This window comes from Mus pahari, chromosome 12, assembly GCF_900095145.1.
Source record: "Mus pahari chromosome 12, PAHARI_EIJ_v1.1, whole genome shotgun sequence".
Lineage (NCBI taxonomy): Eukaryota > Metazoa > Chordata > Mammalia > Rodentia > Muridae > Mus > Mus pahari.
The window spans coordinates 53,285,256-53,307,486 of record NC_034601.1 but is presented as its reverse complement, the minus strand read 5'-3'; the positions used below and the strand labels follow the sequence as shown (position 1 = coordinate 53,307,486).

The 22,231-nt window shown below is 37.0% G+C and overlaps 1 protein-coding gene across 3 annotated transcripts in view; it reads left to right on the top strand.

Moving 5' to 3' along the window:
- Positions 1-22,231, top strand: part of Epha6 (EPH receptor A6) — an 858,253-nt gene that overhangs the window by 488,132 nt on the left and 347,890 nt on the right. For all 3 annotated transcript variants that reach the window (XM_021209922.2, XM_029544433.1, XM_021209921.2), the window contains one exon: positions 764-888. In XM_021209922.2, the coding sequence (XP_021065581.1) occupies positions 764-888 (125 nt within the window). The remainder of the gene's footprint in view (positions 1-763; positions 889-22,231) is intronic.

Below are 22,231 nucleotides of genomic sequence, written 5' to 3'. Positions count from 1 at the left end.
ACTCACACTGTACTTCCAAACGCACAACTATCTGATCAGAAGACCCTACCCGGGCCATTGAAGTCACTGATCAGTGCAATAACTTCTATGGGTCCTTCCTTCTGACTTCTTAAATTAAACTGTCGCCTTTTAGAGCCACTTTAAATGGCTCCTCTGGGAGATGACATCATAAAATCAGCACTCAGTATTTGGGGGCCATATTTCTCTTACTCGGATGTCTGAAGAAGAAAGGAACACTTCCACACACTCTGTTGTACTCATGCAGTTTGCTTCCTAAGGTAGGGAATAGATCATAGAAACAACAGGAGACTCGCACACTGGATTTCCTGTTAATCCCAAAACCAAATCTAGTTTGAAGAAAAACACCCTTCTTTACAGACCCACAGGCAGTGAGCGCTGCCTTTCACCTTGGATCTCTTATTTAGCTTGAGTCGGATGTACTGTGAGCCCATTTCCTTAGTTTGTCACTGGTAATTGCTATACCTTTCACAAAAGAATGCATTTTCTTAGCCGGGTGTGTTGGCGCACGCCTTTAATCCCAGCATTCGGGAGGCAGAGGCAGGTGGATTTCTGAGTTCGAGGCCAGCCTGGTCTACAGAGTGAGTTCCAGGACAGCCAGGGCTATACAGAGAAACCATGTCTCGAAAAGAAAAAGAAAAAAGAAAAAAAAAAGAATGCGTTTTCTTTGGAAGAGTTATAATATTTATTATTAGATGATGGAAAAACATCTCTACTAATCAATTATTCTTGCCTTTCCTTACAGCACCTTCTCTGATTGGTATGATGAGGAAGGACTGGGCATCCCAGAACAGCCTTGCTCTATCATGGCAAGCACCTACATTTTCCAATGGAGCCATTCTGGACTATGAGATCAAGTACTACGAGAAAGTAGGTCTCATTTAGCACTTCCTAAAAACAGCATTTACATGCATATATGTATATGTGTTTACATTATAGATTGTTATAGTAGTTCAGGTTAAAAATCCGCTTTTTTTCAGCCTAACTTCATAATCACCGTGTCTTTGACTCCTCTCTAACATCCCACTGAGATCATAATTTCTTCATTGGTTTACTTTGTTTTATGCCACACTGGGGTAGAAGGTACCAGATGCCCATGTTTTTCAGAGCCTACTCTAGGGAGGTTTATAATATAGTGATAACTGATAATGTCTTCAACTTATAGTTTCATTGTTCTAAATTTATCTAAAATGCTGTCGAGAAGAAAGAGCAAGACTGAATTCCGGTAACATAAGTGAGTGGGCAGCCCAGATCTTTTGCCAATGAGTTTAACGTCATAGTCCACCATAGTTTGGAAATGATAATTTAAGGGACAATTTCATTAAATGTGGTCTTTACATTCGAGTCAGCTGTTTCGTTTTATAAAAGCTAGCAAGATCAACTTCACTTAAAAATAAAATTTTAATTTTGTTATTTTGAATTATTCTCAATTATTTTTATTGGTTGTTTTATTTATTTACATTTCAAATGTTACCCCCTTCCCAGTTTTTCCTCTGCAAATCCCTATCCCATCCCCCATCCCCCATCCCCCCTGCTTCTATGAGAGTGCTCCCCCACCCATCCACCCATTCCCTCCTCACCACCCTAGCATTCCCCTATGCTGCAGCATTGAGCCTTCATAAGACCAAGGGCCTCTCCTTCCATTGATGTCTGACAAGGCCATCCAGCTACTTATGCAGCTGGAGCCATGGGTCCCTCCATGTGTATTCTTTGGTTGATGTTTTAGTTCTTGGGAGCTCTGTGGGTCTTGGTGGTTGATATTGTTGTTCTTCCAAATCATAGACATCCTTTCCTTCATTAAGTTCTTCCTTATTCTGTTCGCTCCCCCCATTATGTACCATTATGACATTTTCAGCATAGCTATTGCATGGTCATTTCTCATATGTTCATTCTACTTGTGCTACAAGAAGACAGAACTAATTTTTTAAAAAAGAAACTTATTTATTCATTTTGTATGTGTTAAATTTTTGGTCTGATTATATGTTACGTATAGAACATAGTGCCAGTTGCCTGTGGAGGTCAGAAGAGGTTATTGATTTCTTGGAACTGGAGTGATAGTTGTGAGTCACCATGTCAGTGCTAGGATTTGAACTGTGGTCTCTGAAAAAGCAAGAAGTGTTCATAACTACTGAGTGATCTCTGCAGCCCCCAAATTATTGTTTTAATTAAGGTAAAATTTGCATATAATATCCTGCAGTTTCTTATATTTTTGGTTGTGAGCCTAGCCTTGAATGGCTGAGCAATCTCTCCAGCCCATACCCTGCAGTTTCTTATAGGAAATATATGACCTATACTTCTAGAATTTTTTAGAACAAAGAGACATTCAAACTTTACCCCTCAAGGTTTGCAGTTTTCTCTGTTGAAGTAGCTGACCATAGATTTGCAGGCATGAAGGAATATAGATTTGTCAGCTGGCTTGTGTGACTAGGAGCCACAGGATGTATGAAACTAAAAGACTACCCCAATGGTTGGAACTTAATCTCTTTATTCATAATAGGAAGGGAAACAGTAGACGTAGATAATTCCAGAATGGATTACAGAAGAAATGAATGGATCCAAAGAAGAGACTCTGGCTTGTGTCAAGGTTCCTCAGGAATCTATATGTTCAACATTCAGTCTCATCTTTTATGATAATCATTTTTGTTTCCTTGGTTAAAGATGTTCAGTGAAAGAATCGGAGACCTAGCTTTTGGAAGATAAAGTATTTCCCTCCAACTTGCTGTCCCCAGGAATGTCCACTGGTTCCCAAGCAGTACATAGTGAGCTGTAATTTTCTAAGTCTAAGAGTGGAAATCATAAACACACTTAAGTCTTTCCTAAAGAAATCCAGGATAGGCATAGAAATGGTACCCATTTTACAACTGAGAAAATGCAGTTTGGATCAAGGAAAAGACAGTTCATATTCATGGGCTAGCCTTGCAAATGTTACAGCCTGCAATATGTGGTCAAAGAAAATTTTGTGTGTGTGTGTGTGTGTGTGTGTGTGTGTCTGTCTGTCTGTCTGTCTGTCTGTCTGTCTGTGTGTGTCTGTGTGTGTCCCAGTAGTTGGAACAGATCTTCAAGTACTCATAATACTTGTTTGTCCAAAAAGTAACATACACACATATGTACAACCAACCTTCCAAAATCAAAACATTTCTGTTTTGGAAAAGTATTCTGTGTTATATTTCACGGAGAGAAAAATCACTGGCTTTTTTATGATCATTTGAACTTTATGTTTTTGAGTTTGGATATAACCTGCAATATTTCCAAATAAACATAAGGCATAATCAGCAAAAAATGAGGTATGCTCATCTAATTTAAAATCTGAAAACCACTGATTCTAAATTATAGTAATTAATATGACCTCTATATTGACTTTTTCTGTGCATTATTAAATTTTACTTTGAAGTTGGAAAAATCCTTTTAAAAATATTTGTTTTATAAAATATGCTAATAACCCAGAGATAATGGATTAAATATGTAGCTAGAGCCAAAGATTTCTAACTCATGTTCTGATTATGTCTCTTATTATGCTTCTGGCAAGAAAAAAAAAGTCAATACATCTCTTTTATTTAAAAAGTCACATTTTCCAAAATGGAAATGAATGTACTAACTTTCTTGTGGTTGTAAAGATTAATTATAAACAGACCTAAAGGTAAAAACACAAAATCAGTATTTAAAAAAAAAACAATTACATAAGCCTTAGAAAAATATTCTTAGCCTTTAGTACAATGAAGAATAACAGAGCAGTGGCATAGGAGGACAGTATGGATGTGTAAAAGGCTTTTCTTTTCATAAATACAGATATGTAGTCAAAGAATCAAAAATGTTAAAATATCACAATCTGGCAAATAAAACAGAAATGACTAAATCTTATATTTTCTCTTATAACTTCAAATGCTAAATTATATTTTATAATTCTACATCTGTAATATAGTTTTTCAATCTTGAGAAAATAATTTTATAAGTATTAACTGGTAAAACTTACAGTAGAACCTATTGGAATTATTTTTTTCATTAGTGGTAGCTTAAATACTACTTAGTTTTTTAAAAAATGATAAATAATCCCTTCTTAGAATATAAATGTCCCCTGATACGTGTGCATTTTTGTGGAAATGCACATGTAAATGAGATAATTCAGAAGAAAAGGCACCCAAGTCTGTTTCAATTGCTGATTATTGGTAAAACAACCCAGATATTTGAACAGTTGTATAGAAAGATGAAAAGAAAGAGGACTGTAATAAGTGTACATAGGTGTGAATAGACACGCTATGGGCCATAAACAGGCTTTTGTATTTGTTATTGGTAATTATATGAGCAAAGAGAGCTCCTGAGGCAAAGCTTTGTGTACAACTGATTAAGTGGAGATGGTTTCTAGGGGAACTGAGATGGAAAGCAGGAGGATAGAGGAGGAAGCTGTCCATCAAACTCATAGGAATCCAGGCAGTCTCTGGAGTCTGAACGACTCCTCAGAGAGCGTTCTCTGCAGACAAAGAAGGCGGGCTTCTTAGGTGGTTCAGTTAGAGTGTAGGAGAAGCATATGGGCAGCTGAAAAACAATTAGAAATACCTCTGGTTCCACCTATAGGGCTGCAGACCCCTTCAGCTCCTTTGGTACTTTCTCTAGCTCCTCCACTGGGGGCCCTGTGTTCCATCCAATAGCTGAGCTGACTGTGAGCATCTACTTCTGTGCTTGCCAGGCAATGGCATAGCCTCACAAGAGACAGCTATATCAGGGTCCTTTCTGCAAAATCTTGCTGGCATATGCAATAGTGTCTGCGTTTGGTGGCTGATTATGGCATGGATCCCTGGGTGGGGCAGTCTCTGGATGGTCCATCCTTCTGTCTCAGATCCAAACTTTGTAACTCCTTCCCTGGGTATTTTGTTCCCTTATTCTAAGGAGGAATGAAGTATCCACACGTTGGTCTTCCTTCTTCTTGATTTTCTTGTGTTTTGCAAATTTTATGTTGGGAAGAGAGGCCCCTTGGTCTAGCAAACTTTATATGCCCCAGTACAAGGGAATGGAACGCCAGAGCCCAGAAGTGGAAGTGGGTCCGTAGGGGACCAGGGTGTGGGGGGGAGGGTATTGGGGATTTTCGGGATAGCATTTGAAATGTAAATGAAGAAAATGTCTAATAAAAATTTGAAAAAAAAAAAGAAAAAGAAAAAGAAAAAAAGAAAATGACCTAAAAGAAAGAAAGAAAGAAAGAAAGAAAGAAAGAAAGAAAGAAAGAAAGAAAGAAAGAAAGAAAGAAAGAAAGAAGAAAGAAAGACAGACAGACCTCTGGTTCTCTCCTAGTGGCTATAGTTATGCAAACTTAGATTCATAAAGAACGTTGCAGATGTAAGCCATTTAAAACAAAGGGAATGGAAGGACCAGAAGTAGAGATTATTCAGGTGGTCTATTGGAACACTGACTATTGAACAGTTACAAAAATGCTCAAAGAACTGTTGGAAAACACATCCATGGCTCTTTATTAACATTCAGACTCTCTTTAGGTTTTAGTACCAGTGCCCTGACATTTAGATGACACATTATCTTTCACTCAAAGATGCTCTATCTTGATGTCTATAATCGATGCCTATTTCTACCAATCTCCAAGGGATTGGGCTGTTCTGTTAAATTCTGGTTGTTTACAATATATTCTTTGGTAAATCAAGGAAGTTAATTGCTTACAATGCAAATCATCTACAAATACCTGAAATCAAGGAACAGGCAGCTGTTATCAGCGTCCTTTCTCACAGAAAGTGACTTATTAGAAGAAAACATTGGCCTCTGGGTGCAAAGATTGATGGAATCTCAAAACAACTTTTATTTCATAGATAACCTTTTGCTATACTAGGGGGTATGAAAACCACAGACTCATATATTTATTATGTAAGAAGCATATTGTGGAATGACACCTCCAGCTCCAGGTCTTGACTTTTGTCTTTCTGTTTGCTGTCATTGTTGACCTATGAAATACAAATTGGTATAGGTAATTCCTTATAGTTGAAAGATTTGTAAAGTCTAAAATAGAAAAAAAAATGAGACGTGGCTATATCTGACTTCTCTCTCTAGCTACACAGAAAGATGATAGATAGATAGATAGATAGATAGATAGATAGATAGATAATAGGTTATATACATTACATAGATATATAATAGGCAGATGATAGATGATAAAGTGATGATAGATATAGAAAGATGATAAATAAAAAGATGATAGATATAGATAGATGATTATATACATACATAGATTGTAAATATAGATATCAATATCTTTTTCTCTGTGTGTATGTGCATTTGTGCATGCAAACATGTGTGTGAATGTTTAATTGCATACTGAGAGTAAAATATAGAAACTAAATGTATGGCTTTGTTGGTTATAACTAGTGAATTTACTCCCCAAGCCTTACTTTTATTTTATCATCATCAAAAAGTATTTCATTTTTATTTAAGTCAAGTGAACACTTCACTAATATTAAAGGAAAATCATGAAGATTCAAAAAAAAGTTCATTTTTTTTATTTTGGTTTTGATTTCTTTTCCATCCAGAGTTAGAGTCCATGGTGAGTGCCTACTGATATTACCTTGATACCATATGCGCCCATCATGTCAGTCTCCTCTGAAAATGATGCAGCATCAAAATTTCAAGTCACAAAAAGATCACATTCTCTATTCTACACCAAACCAGCCATTCTTTTATTAGAGCATTTTATGCTATTCTAACACATAACTGAGGCCACGAAATTTATATAGGCTAAAAACTTATTTCTATAAATGACAAAGTTTGAGGCTTTTCTTCTCAGAATTTACAAAAACAAAAAGTACAAAGACTTGAGGATGTCCTGAGCATCTAACTGACCCACAGTATCCTGAGGATGCTTAATGTCCCTGGTTTGGTATGCTTCCTTTCTACTTATTTATGGACTAATACTGAGACAGAAGTAATCATTTCCACCTGCCTTCGAGATCATTCTCCCATTGTCCCAAGGTATAGCTTCTGCTGTCACTCTCTCCATACTATTCTCCTGGTAGACAGCCACCTGCTTGGCTACACCCTTAGCTTCATCTGCTGAAGTGTTTTTCATTCTTCACTATGTGACCAGGCTGAAAAGCCTTCAAGTCCTTAAATTCAGTTTCCCTTTGGATTGTAAAGTCTACTTTTAGATCATTTCTTTTTATGAATTTAAAATAGGTAGCTAAAAGAAGCCACAAAGCAGCCTAAAGTTTTATAGCTCGTATATTTCTTGCACCAAGTATTCACATTCGTCTGTTCTTAAATTCTACTTTCTGCATGCCATGGGCATGAACATAACTCAGCCACGTTCTTTGCTACTTTATAATAAAAATGGCCTTTCCTTCTGTTTCCAATACATTCTTCCTCTTTTTTCTTCTGTCACTTTTATCAGAATGGGATTTCTGTCTATAGTCTACCCCAGTTCAGAGCACAACCACTGCATCAATCCCTTGGAAACTTCAAACCTTCCCTATCTTCTGTTTTTGTGAATCCACTCAATCTCCCTTAATGTTCTACTTACAACAATCTATGTCTTTTCCTTGACTGACTGTCAGCATTCATTCCTCCTCTAGCTGCCGTAAAATTATTTCACCTGTATTTATTTCCATGTTTGACGTATTCTTCGTCATTTCTTTTTTATATAACTATATCAAAACTCTAAGGGCCTAGCCAGTACTTCTAAGATGGCCCCTGAATGTTGCAGCTCACAGAGGGAGGATATGCCACGAGAGAAGAATGGAAGAAGAAACGGAAAGGAGGGTGTTGAACATTAAAGCTTTGAGAAGCATGTTATGTGAAGTCACTACCCACAACAGTAGATCTCACTCTGCTGACCATAAGGAAGTAGCTTCCCCTTACTGAGCCTCCAGTGCTAATATAATGCAAACATTAAAACCATAGCATTCCTCCATTGGGGACCCCGTGCTCAATCCAATGGTTGGCTGGGAGGAGTTAGAGAAAAGTCTGAAGGAGCTGAAGGGTTTGAAACCCCATACAAAGAACAAAAATATCAACCAACCAGAGCCCCAGAACTCCCAGGTACTAAAGCACCAACCAAAGAACACACATGGAGGGACCCATAGCTCCAGCCACATATGTAGCAGAGGGTGGCCTTATCTAAGATCAATGTCAGGTGAGGCCCTGGGTCTTGTGAAGGCTCGATGCCCCAGTGTAGGGGAATGCCAGGAGAGGATAGGTGGGTGGGTGGGTAAGGGAACACCCTCATAGAAGCAGGGGGAGGGGGAATGGGCTAGGGGGTTTCCGGGGGTGTGTGGAACTGGGATAGGGGATAATATTTGAAATGTAAATAAAGAAAATATCTAACGACAACAAAAAATAAATCCATAGCATTCTCCTGTTGCCTTTCCTTCTAACTTTACCTGCTTTGCTCACGTCAACTGCCCCATCCTAACTTCCACCCACCACCCACACAAACCTGGATCACCTCTCCCCTTCTCTGTTTTCCTTGCATTTCTACCCGAGATACTCCTTTCTACATGTGAGTTCCTGCTTCCCTCAGCACATTTGGGCTGTTATAGTCCAGTGCCATAGACTGTATGGGCTATAATCAACTGGAATATAGTTTGTAAATTTTTGGAGACTGAAGTCCAGAGTTTGCAGACTTAGTGTAGCATGGGGCTTGTTCTCTGCTTCACAGACAGCCATCTGTCCCCTTGTCCTCACACCTTAGAGGGACACGGAAGCTCTCTGAGATTGTTTTAGTAAGAACACAAGTGTCATTATGAGGCCTCTCCCTGCATGAGTTAACAATTTCCCTCAGACATGGCATCCTATTACCAGCTGTTTGAGGTTATTATTTTACCAAACGAATGATCAGAGTATGCTTTAAAATCAGCACCTATCCAAAACAGCCTCAGAGTCATCCATGTTTACCTGACGAGCCTAAATCATTTATGAGGTTTTAGATCATTTTCTTTACATCCCTCAACTTCAATCAGTGATAGGCAGACAGGGACGGCTTATGGTTTTTCGTCATATTATAGCTAAATTGGAAAAATTGTCTCTTTGTTTAGAACTTATTTATGGGAAATTGAGAAACATATGCTCGTTGTAAAATAGTATCTAACAGAGATGAAAGAGGAGTAGATGATGTGTGTGTGTGTGTGTGTGTGTGTGTGTATAGATTTTTGCTTTTGAATGTTCATAAGAAAGACTCACACATAAATGTTCATAAACTTAAAGAAGGTCCTGTTGATAATGAAACTGAAAATATAAGAGGGAAAGGACTTCTTGTTTTATTGTTATATCCCTACCACAAAGACAGGCAGGTGACTAATAGTTAATAAACAATAAAGGCTGGTCAGTTACATACCAGGCACTTTGAAGTGTCTGGGAGTGTGTAATAACTAAACTTCTTAACCATTTGAAGTAAGTATCATGATGTCTATCCTTTAACAAGTGAAGAATCATGCCACAAGGAGACTGAATAGCTTCATCATATACAGCAGGTGGCTGGAATGGCTCACCAGGATCTCCTGCATCACCGTAGACACTCAGAACATCCAAGCTTTTGCTGATGCTGACTGTGTAGCTTCCCTGAGGCCAAAGGCTGATTACTCTCTGTTGCCCTTTTGCATCCATAAAAATGGCAGCAATAAAAGATGCCTATGTCACCAGGGTGTTATAGAGTTCTACTAATTGCCACCTGGTAGCTCATCTTGCCAACATGAATCCCCTACAACAGTTCATTATTCTTACATTCAGTATTTAGAGACACTGACTGGGAAATTATTTTCATAAAGTGCTCTTGTTAATTTTGACCAGTCAGCAGGTTTTTGACTCTGTTTAGGAAAGCTCACTGTGAGAAAGGAAACATTTCTCATACCCAGATGATCAATAACCATCTACAAATGTATTATAAGAAAGTCACTGCTCTCTCAGCCAAACAGAGAAACAGCTTTTTAGGAGCATTAATTGCAAATATATAACTTTGTGACCCTGAGAAAATTATTATGAAGAGGTAAAAAGATTTTCAGAAAAAAAAGTTCATTATTGGAGCTATTTTCATACCAGTCAGAAGTGACTTGACATGGGTTTCAAGGCAGGGCCTCGGGTCTATTACAAAAGCCACGCACAACCCAGCATCATACTCTGCACAATGCCTGTTTCTTCCTTTGTGCTTCTTTTATTTATTTATTTATTTTTAGGTAGATTTTTGCACACATGAACATTGAATAAATAGACCTTTGTTTTTTCTAAAAATATGTAATCAATATATAGAGATAGATAGATATAGATGTCATACCTTTTGTAAAATTAAATGAAGCAATTCTTGTACTAATAATCAGCATTGAAATCTCTTCTAAGTGATTTATATTTACCGCTTTATGTATTTTCGTTCATTTTCTTCACTCTGATAAGACTTTCCCTATTTCTAGGAAGGCTGCTGTTACCTTCATCTATTACTTAGGTAAAGAAGCACAGTTCTTTTTCTTTACATCATCCTTCCCTCCTAGCTACCTAACTCAGTCATTTCTTTGTGGACCTTAATGTAAGCTCGCATTTAAACCTAAGTGTGGTCTTGTATGAAGATTTAAGAATAGCAGCAAAGTGTAAAGATGAAATAGAAATCCGTACTCAGGTGGGGTGCTCATTGAAATGCAGATCATGATTCATATGGTTGGGCAGCTAAGTGTGAGATAATAGGATGAGATTTTGCATTTTTACATTGTACGTGGATGCCAGCAATCCTGGTCCATGCATGACTCTTGAAGTTGTTTATCTCTAGAGAATCTGTGTCTCTATTACTACATTCTATTAAGTATGGATAAAGGTGAAATTGTCATAAACCTTTGGGAACACACATTAACTTATGTGGCTTTAATAGTTGGCTGGGACCATTAAACATTACAAAATTAGTATAATATTGGAACTAAAGCAAAGTATGATAAATGGGTTGCCAAATCAATTTCAGATAAAACTATAAATAAAATCATAATACTTGAGCTGGTAAACAAAGGCTTTATGTTCTTTTTTTTTTTTTCTCGTATATTATTTGCTGCAAGGTCCACTGCAGAGAAACTGGATGTAAGCATTTGGTACTAATTAAAATAACATTACCTGAAAGAAAATAAACACCAAGGGAATGCCCTGATATAAACACTCATTACAGCAATTCCATATCTAACTTCTGTGTTGTGTTGAAAACATCACACTCTGCATGGAGTCCTATCTGGCTTAGTAGTCCATAGAGTCCCTACTGTGCCTAGAGAAGAGATTCTCATGGTAAAAAGACTGTGGCTGATGCTAGGACTGTGGTCTCAGCAAGATCTGTATAATGTGAACCTAGCAGGACAGACACTTGAAGGACATGTGTACTATTTCATTATGGCTAGAGACCATGCACACACAAAGTGATACAAATTTTGTTCAGTTGTTGTAGGTTTAAAACCAAAAGTTTTGGTTTGAGGAACAAATTTTATAAAAGAAAAGTTATACCATATAATTTAGTATATTAAAGACTTCTAAAACAGGAAAAACAAAACAAAACTAATTGAAGTACTCCAAATAGATTCCATTACAATTTTAGAATATGTTTTAGGAGAAATTAGTTATGTTTCCTTCCCAGTGCCAGTGTAGGACGATGGCTTCTTATATGCCACGAATGCTTATTTTAATGTAGCATAGATCTAAAAAGACCAATATCTATAGACAAAATTAAAGTTTGTAAACATGAGCATCAAATTATGCTTTCTGCTTTCCTAGAAAAATGAAGTAATACATTGTCTAATATATCTGCGAAGGCACAGAACACTGGATGGGTTGGCATCACCAGAATAACACACTAGTCCTATATTCTGGCACACAACTATATAGGATATATACATTATCCACACTTCAGCTAACTTGCTATGTCCCATGCACTTCAAACATTACATTTTAAATCAATGACACAATGGTAACATAATAAGGAGTTCCTTCCGTGTCCCTAGACGAATACTTTGTAGATTGCTTCCTCATCACTTCGATGAGTTCTGTTTACATTTGATGAAATTTTTAAAACCTCCATTTCTAGACTTGAAATTCCATTCTTGCATGACTTTATTATTTATATCATTTACTGCTTTGGTATACAAGGGGACAGGAAACAAGAGTAAGAAAAAATAAGATAATCAATGATTTCCTTGAAAACAAAACAACAAAAAAATTAAAGCGAGGTTTAAGAGAACTACATTAAAAATTCAGATAACCCTTCCGATCAGTACCAGCACTGGGTCACCTAGGGCGCAGAGTCGGCAGACACCCCCACGGTCCCTAGATGACTGCCTACGCGATCTTAGGATCACTGGTGAGAGGAACACTACATCTGCTCCAATCCAATTGCACGCAGGACCTGAGACAGCACTAGGGAAGCAGAGAACTGGCCTGACCAGGGGCACAAGTCCCTTCCAGTCTGTGCCAGCACCAGGTCACCTAGGGCGCGGAGTCGGCGGACACCCCCACAGTCCCTAGAGGACTGCCCACGTGTTTTTAGGATCACTGGTGAGCGGAACACTACATCTGCTCCAATCCAATAGTGACGGGCCAGTGACAACAGGAACAAGGACACCAGAGCCCTTCCTGACCAGAGGCTCAGGTTCCTTTTGATCAGTGCTGGTTAACCTTGGTTTCAAAGGGACCAGGCAGCTCCAAGGTCCGGAAAGAAGACACCACTTCCAGGCACTGTAACATGCCCAGGATCTTAGGATAACAGGATCCCAGGATAACAGGAGCTGGGTCACACCAGTATTTAAGGGTCTCAGAGGAGCTTGACTACCAAGAACTTTAACACACCCAGAATATCAGGTTCACAGGAGCCTGTAATCAAAGGAACACAGAGAAAGCTGGACTCTGAGGAGTCCTGAATCAGCTGGGATTATAGGAAGGACAGGCTCCAATCATATATTGAGAACAGCAAGCACTTGAGATAATCAGATGGCAGGAGGCAAGCTTAAGAACAGAAGCAACAGAAACCAAGGATTCTTGGCTTCATCAGAACCAAACTCTCCCACCATAGCAAGTCCTGGATACACCATCACACCAGAAAATCAAGACATGGATCTAAAGTGACTTCTCATGATTATGATGGAGGACTTTAAAAAGGAAATACAGGAAAACACAGGTAAACAGCTAGAAGCCTTTAAAGTGGAAACACTAAAATCCCTTAGAGAGTTTCAGGAAAACACTGCTAAACAGGTAGAAGCCCTTAAAGAATCACAGGAGAACACNGNTNAACAGGTAGAAAGCCTTNAAGAACAACAGGAAAACACTGCTAAACAAGTANAAGTCCTTAAAGAAGAAACACAAAAATCCCTTAAAGAATTACAGGAAAANACANCCAAANAGGTGATGGAATTGAACAAAACCATCCAAGACCTAAAAAGGGAATTGGAAAAAAACAAACAAACAAACAAAAAACCCAAAGTGAAACAACTCTGGAGATAGAAACCCTAGGAAAGAAATCAGGAACCATAGATGTGAGCATCAGCAACAGAATTCAAGAGATGGAAGAGAGTATCTCAGGTGCAGAAGATTACATAGAGAACATGGGCACATCAATCAAAGAAAATGCAAAATGCCAAAGGATCCTAACTCAAAACATCCAGGAAATCCAGGACACAATGAGAAGACCAAACCTACAGATAATAGGAGTAGATAAGAATGAAGTTTTCAACTTAAAGGGCCAGCAAATATCTTCAACAAAATTATAGAAGAAAACTTCCCAAACCTAAAGAAAGAAATGCCAATAAACAAACAAGAAGCCTACAGAACTCCAAATAGACTGGACCAGAAAGGAAATTCCTCCGGACACATAATAATCAGAATAACAAATGCATACATAAAGATAGAATATTAAAAGCAGCAAGGGAAAAGGGCCAAGTAACATATAAAGGCAGGCCTATTAGAATTACACCAGACTACTCACCAGAGACTATGAAAGCCAGAAGATCCTGGATAGATGTGATACAGACCCTAAGAGAACACAAATGCCAGCCCAGGCTACTATACCCAGCAAAACTCTCAATTACCATAGATGGAGAAACCAAAGTATTCCATGATAAAACCCAATTCACACAAAACTATCCACGAATCCAGCCCTTCAAAGGATAATAAAGAGAAAACATGAAAACAAGGACAGACACTACACCCTAGAAAAAGCAAGAAAGTAATCCTTCAACAAACCTAAAAGAAGACAGCCACAAGAACAGGATGCCAACTCTAACAACAAAAATGACAGGAAGCAACAATTACTTTTCCTTAATACCACTTAATATCAATATAATCAATTCACCAATAAAAAGGCATGGACTAACAGATTGGCTACACAAACAGAACCCAATATTTTGCTGCTTACAGGAAACCCATCTCAGGGAAAAAGACAGAGACTACCTCAGAGTGAAAGGCTGGAAAACAATTTTCTAAGCAAACGGTCTGAAGAAACAAACTGGAGTAGCCATTCTAATATCAAATAAACTCGACTTCCAACCCAAAGTTATCAAAAAAAAAAAAAAAAAAAAGGAGGGGCACTTCATACTCATCATAAACACTGCTTGTGGACGTTGTACATCGTGGTGCGGAGCCTAGTGCGCACCACGATGTACAACGTCCACAAGCAGCTATAGAACATTTTATCCTAAAACAAAAGGATCCACCTTCTTCTCAGCCCCACATGGTACCTTCTCCAAAACTGACCATATAATTGGTCACAAAACAGGCCTAAACAGATACAAAAATATTGAAATTGTCCCATGCGTCCTATCAGACCACCATGGACTAAGGCTTATCTTCAACAACAACATAAATAATACAAAACCAACATTCATATCTGGATTTATAGAAGATATGGATGCTGAGGATGAAACCCAAAACCTCCTGAAGAGCCATCAGTCCTCTTAGCACCTGGGCAGTACAGCTGCCAATCTTAATTCTTCACTGGGCTTACTAAGGTGTTGGCTGAAGCACTGTGTAGTTAGAAAGATTGGCACATTTTAAGAAAGTATAGCCATGCTTTTGCACGTTGAGAGCCAGTGCTGTTTATGGTGAGAAGTACCATGAGCAGCTCGGCAACTTGCCTGTTCTATGATGCTCGCTTTTGCTGCTGTAATCAATCAGGTTGTCGGTATATATAAATCTACATACTGAACAAAGAAACATTTCTTTCCATTAGTTTAACACCTATGATATATATATATATATATATATATATATATATATATATATATATATATAAAATGTGTGTATATATAATGTGTATATGTGCATATATAATGTGTATATGCAGAGAGAGGGAGAGAGAGAGAGAGAGGATAGAACAAAACAAAATATGTGAAACTTTGAAATAATTTCTTTAAGAGGTGAGATGATTGTTCCTAGAGTTGCTCTATCGAACTCTATCGAACTCTATTTTCTTTTCACTAATTTCTTGAAGTATTATAGCAGATAAAATAGACCACAGAGAAAGCCATGTAGAGTAGCATTTTCCTGGTAGCCAATCAGAAACATAGTGCAGTTTCCACTTTGAAAATATTCTTTTCAAGTAAATGCTTTTGTGAAAAGTGGGTGAGGGGTATGGATATATGTGCTTCTGGCTCATATGTTGGGGGTATATCTGTGTATGTAATGGGATATGTGAATGTGACGTACATGTATGTTTTGTGTGTATGAACTACAGCTTAAGTACATATATTAATATGTTCATAATTGTACAAATTCTAATGAATATATCCTTGATGAAACATGTGAACTACTGTGTGTTGTGTTGTCAAATGATTCATAGCTTTTGCCTCTAAAAGGAAACCTAATACTTAGTGTTTGGCATATTCAAAGTTAAGAATGTCATGCTGGAACAAAGACACTCTTGTTTGCTGCAAAGCCAGTACTCATGCCGCCTCACCTCCCTTTCTCTGTGTAAATAACCGAGAAAGATTCTAAAAATAAAGCAACACCAAAACATTTGCATGTTTCTTACCCATGAAATGACCTTTTTATCTTTAAGTTAAGTTGGCTAACTGAACTAGGTATTAAAATATAAATTGAATTATTACAAAGTCCAAATAATACTAACAGTTCCTGAGGGTGATTTATCTGTCTTAACTCACTTTGGGATAAGTGAATTACTACTGGCTAAATGAGTGACAGCTACATAACCCATGGTCACTACTAGACCTCAACAGCCAACTGGCAGCAGTGGGCAACTGTAGTGAACACAAACTTAGATATTCACAGAACATACAACTTGACTCTAGTTTCTTTCCTTTTGCATCTCGTTTACTATTTTATGTTCCTTTCATTGATTTATGTTGACACCTATGAAATAATGAAGCACTTGACACATGTCAAAAAAAAAAAAAAAACTCCATGACTTCAAATTACAAATCAGTTGAAAAGCTAACTGAATAGTTCAATGAGTTCTACTTGCAGACATTACATAAGCCTTTTTACTGTTTTGTTTCAAAATGTAAATGGATATATTACATTACTTTTAAATATTTTTTTATCTCCTTGAGAATCAAAGACAGTTATTCTTTAATCATACAGACCTTGCTTGAAATTCTGATTTTTAAGGTTGATTTGCCAGCTGACAACAGTTTTTGTTTTCCACACCTTAAATTACTCACATGTTAGGAAAAGACAGTATAATAACAGTATATATTTTTGTGCAGAATGAGCTAAATTAAAGGTTTAAGCATGAATCTATTCATTTACTGCCTATTATGTCTGGATATAGTACATATAGTATTCATAATTTTCCAATATTGGTATTAGTATAAATATCAACACCTGCTTGATTACGGTTCCCCCAGGGACTCTATAAATTTTTATTGCTCACACAGAATGCTGCTTACTCAAGCTACAAGCAGAATCATCAAGACATTTATTGCTGTTGTTAGATGATGTGGAATCAAACCTTATGAATATAAAGAGAGTCACTGGTCTGTAAACTGTAGAATAGCCAGATGGACATTAAACAACTAATTTAGCCTATATCATGATGTTCTTTTCCTTAAGGGAGTTTTAACATGTCCTTTTAAATATATGATGGCATTCTAATTTTAAATCAACAATCACTTCATTAAAATATGAACTAATAACATTTAAAATATCTAGCAGTTGGCATTTAGATAAGACAAAAATTTCCACAAATTATATATATATGTAAATGTTTACCATTGTAAACATAAAAATGAAAAATAATTTCATTATTTGTACCTGAAGATTAATTATTTTGATAATAACATAGATTATATTGTGATTCAAGATTTTGCCTCTTCCTTTTAAGTATTTGGGACTTGGGGGGGAGTGGTGAGCAGGGTTATTTATCTTGAACTCAGAGACCCACATGCCTATGCCTCCTGAGTGCTGAGATTAAAGGTGTGCTCCAACACCCATTTTAAGTTTTTAACCTAGAATAGCTTATGAGATATAATGTTATTTTTGAGAAATGTTATTACAATTTGTGCTAAGTGATCCTTTTCTTACTCTTCATCCGTGTTCTCCAATGGGAGAAAGGCAAAGTATGTAGGACAGGAAAAATCTCCCCTCCTCTCCATCACTGTAATCTGCCTGGCTCTCCCATTAATGGTCCATGAAAGGACAGACATCTTGGAAATGGTCATCATTTTAGAATATGATCAAGAATTTCCTTTATTAAAGAGATTCCTGAATCAAGAGGATGAGAACCTCCTCAGAAATAAATAAATAAATAAATAAATAAATACCACTAACATGCGTATATGTGTCCAGTATGTTCCTATGTGCATGCATGCATGTGTAAGATAAACAGAATAATAGAAACACATGTGGTACAAATATTTGGATGTAAAGCCAATGCTCTTCAAACTTCCAACTGAGAATTAATATTGTGATTTTATAACTAACTTTATAAGAAAATATACTAAAGATTAACCTTGTTCCAAATCTACTGTATTAGTTTCTTAATGTTGCAGAAAAAAAAAAAACTTGGCTGTTTAGGACAGCATTGTCTATTTCATAGAACATATGGGAATCTGGGATCCACAAGTACCTAAGTCAGATGCCTCTGACTTAAAATTTCAAAGGCTACATAAAGGCTCGGAGGCAAGGGATTTTTTTTTTATTTTTTATTAGATATTTTCTTTATTTACATTTCAAATGTTATCCCCTTTCCTGGTTTCCCCTCAAAAAAAATAAAACAAACAAACAAACAAAAAAAAAAACAAAAAAACTGTCCCATCCCCCTCCCCCTGCTTCTATGAGGGTGTTTTCCTACCTACCTACCCACCCACTCCTGCCTCCCTGCCCTGGCATTCCCCATACTGGGGCGTCAAGCCTTCACAAAACCAAGGACCTCTCCTCCCACTGATGTCTGATAAGTTCATCCTCTGCTACATATGCATCTGGAACCATGGATCCCTCCATGTGTACTCTTTTAGTCCCTAGGAGCTCTGGGGGTCTGGTTGATTCATATTGTTGTTCTTCCTATGGGGTTACAAACCCCTTCAGCTCCTTCAGTTCTTTCTCTCTCTCTCTCTCTAACTTCTCTAATAGGGACCCCATGCTCAGTCCAATGGTTGGCTGAGAGCATTCACCTCTGTATTTGTCAGGCTCTGACAGAGCCTCTCAGGAGACAGCTCTATCAGCCTGTCAGCAAGCACTTGTTGGCATCCACAATAGTATCTGGGTTTGGTAACTGTATATGGAATGGATCCCCAGGTGGGGCAGTCTCTGGATGGCCTTTCCTTCAGTCTCTACTCCACACTTTGTCTCTGTATCTCCTCCCAAGGGTATTTTATTCCCCCTTCTAAGAGGGATGGAATTATCCACACTTTGGTTTTCCTTCTTCTTGAGCTTCATGTGGTCTGTGAATTGTATCTTGGGTATTCCAAGCTTTTGGGCTAATATTCCCTTATCAGTGCATGCATACCATGTGTGAGGCTAAGGATCTTAACTCATATGTCAGTGATTATCAGTAGGACTCCTCATCAGTTTACTGAATAGTTCCGACCATATTTGAGAGCATGAATTCAAGAGACAATGACTACAGTGCCCTTAAACTTAGTCATGGAATGTAATTTTGTTATAATAGGAAAGGTGATGTCATATGAGGTGTGGATACCACAATTGAGGTTCTTCGGTTCCAACCTGGATGTCATTTACTACATCAGACTTAAGGAAGTAATGTGTGGTGCTTCAGTTTGGCTTCCAAAGAAACAAAATGCTATATGCTCACGATTTCTTTAAATTCTTAAGAATTTCAGTGGTAAAACCATCTTGTTTTTTCAGAATTCCTCTGTTAATCCACGTTAGCATCACCTAGAAGAGAGGTCTTTTTAGTTCTAAATACTGAGTCATCCTATTTAAATAACACATGTAGGATGATTTCGGTGTCTAAAATAACAAGTGACACAAGCAACCCAAGTAAGGTTTCAAGCTAACAGATCCATACATATTACTTTTCATAAAAGCAGAAAATTCTTGTACTTTTGGTCACATTTTCAACAATAAGATTTATGTTGCCTTGCAAAACCTTAATATATTTTCATGACTAAAGGATACTGAATCCCATGAAAGCACAACAGGGTTCAAGCTGACTTTGTAATGGGATTCTTCTATCTACAAGTGTTCACAGATAATAAATATGCATAGAAAAACAGTTAATATTATATAAACAATAAATAAATCCCCAAATGTTATTAGATATGCATATATATATATATATATATATATATATAATCAGAATCATTTAAAAATAATGCATTTGATATGTTAGCAGGTCATTACGAGTTATAGTATCAATAACAAGTAAGTGCTTTGCTATACACTTGAATATGAAGATATTGATAGGTAAATGTGTCAGACCATAGTATGAAAATATTAATCAAAAGATCAGAGCTTGAACCTGTGCCTGTGTGTATATGAGAGAGAAGAAGACAGATGTGTAGACACAGAAACGATAGGAGAGAGAGAGAGAGAGAGAGAGAGAGAGAGAGAGAGAGAGAGAGAGAGAGAGAGAGATTGATTTAAATTCTTGCTTTTATTCTCCACACATCTGTCTTTCTGCTTCCGCCTCCCTCTGTCTCTCTCTGTGTGTCTCTCTCCATAAATACATATCTATGTGTTTGGAAAGGAATCATTTACCAAAAAATTCTTACCTAGGTTTTTTTTATTTGATATATTTCAATATAATGTAATTCATTTTTCATTGAAATACAATTAACAATTCATCACTTTGCCCTTTCATTTTCAACCTCCAGCCTCTCCCAGCTACAGCTACACTTACTCCCTTTACACCTCCATGTTCCCTGACCCTCAAGTTGATAACATTATTTTCTTTATCATTGTTATATTCATATATGTTTGTATTTTTATGCATGTATGTTTATGTATGTATGCATGTATGTGTACGTGTGTGTGGATGGATGGATGGATGGATGGATGGATGAATGGATGGATGGATAGATATGCACAACCTTCATTGCAAACTGTCCAGCTTCAAGACCATATATACATTGAATGAATCTTAATAAAAATACTCACCACTTAGGCCTGGGTTGCTTCAACAACCAGTTTTCTGAACCCTGTAATAATATTTGCTTCACCTTTTCTCATGGCTAACCAGCACATACCTTTTTAAAGAAATTTCGTTTAGAAAATGCCTTACTTTTCTAATCCAGAGAGGTACTTAACATCTTCAAAAGATGCATCAGACCTTCAAATTTTGTGGAAAAAAATATAATTACAAGGAAATGCTCTGGGAATTAAACTATTAAAGCAAAACTCTTTCAGCCTTCCCGCATAGAGAGTAGTGTATAGTAAGTTCTTCATTTCCCGTCTTTGCTGTTATTATCCTCATTCCTTGGGGGGAGACTTAAGTATCTTAGATTCTCAAATGAGGAGGAAAAAAACCCTAAATCTGTATCCTATCTCAAATAAGTAGAGATAGTTATGAAGTTTCTTTGGGCAAATATAATTTTTGCATTGAGGAGTAAAGCTAAGTATCTGGCAAGAGCCATTATTAATGATGCCCATATAATTATTATTTGGGAAAAAAAAAAAAGAGTTCTGCCCAGAAAAATCAATTATAAACCACCAAATGTTCCTTGGACTTCTCAAAGAAGTTATATTCCTAGTGTCTCTCATGACCTCTCCATTAAGAGACTGGTTGGCTATGCTCCTAATGGTTACCTTCAATTATTTAGAGGGGATTTCTAAGCTTTTATATACCGTATTAAAATGCCGAGAGAGCATTTGCTGATTAATCTGCTTTGCAGAACTGAAGGGTAACTATGGAGAAAGCAGTCATCTGATTGACTTTTCTTTAAAAATAAATAGAAGTAATTGAGTCCTCTGCCATTAATGTCACTTGTCATAGAAACATGGTATGATTATTTTACACCACTGAAAAATTACAGGGAAAATAATAAGTTTAAAAGTCATTAGCAGTTCTATGTCTAATAGAAACTAACCAGTTTGAGCAGTTGCATTTGTCAAGGCCTGTCTTTATTTCACTACCCTGGACTTTTCTTAACATTATTCTCTTAATCTCAGTTGATGAATGTCCGATTATAATCATCAAATATTAATTCGTCTCCAGATGTGAACTTCTATTTAATCATTCTGTCCGATCCTTTACTACCTACACACTGGCAAAACTGTCTAAAAGGAGCTAAGTTGGAGGCAAATGTGAACTGCAGAAAGACATCATGAAATGGCAAAAAATATCCCAGAACAATTCATGTTGAGGACAGGATATGGATTTGTGAAGGGAAAGACACTAACCTGAATGGATATGGTACAGTTGCCAGTAACTTCTCTATGTACATCTTCTGAGGGTAAATACAAGATTTTGATAAAATTCATATGCAAAATGTATTTTTCTTCTTTTAAGAATTTTTATATGGTGAGGAGTTTGTCTCTGAACCAAATAAAATCTGGGTCTTGTGGAGAATATTTACGTCATTTGCTTATATCACAAAATGGGTGCTTTGACTCCCATCCATGTAAACAGTCTGATATCTGTCCTTCTGTCCCTCTTTAAGTTGGCTGATCAGACACAAAGTGCCTGTGATACATTAGCTAAGACCCTTGAGGAAAATTGTTTTAACAGAATGAAATTCAAGAATATACCTGTATTCTGCATTTTTAGAAGTTGAAAGAAGTTATTTTCTCTAGATTTATTCAGCAGTCATTATTTTGAAGCATTTCAGTTTTCCAATTCAAGTTTTTTTTTTTTTTTTTTTTTTTTTTTTTT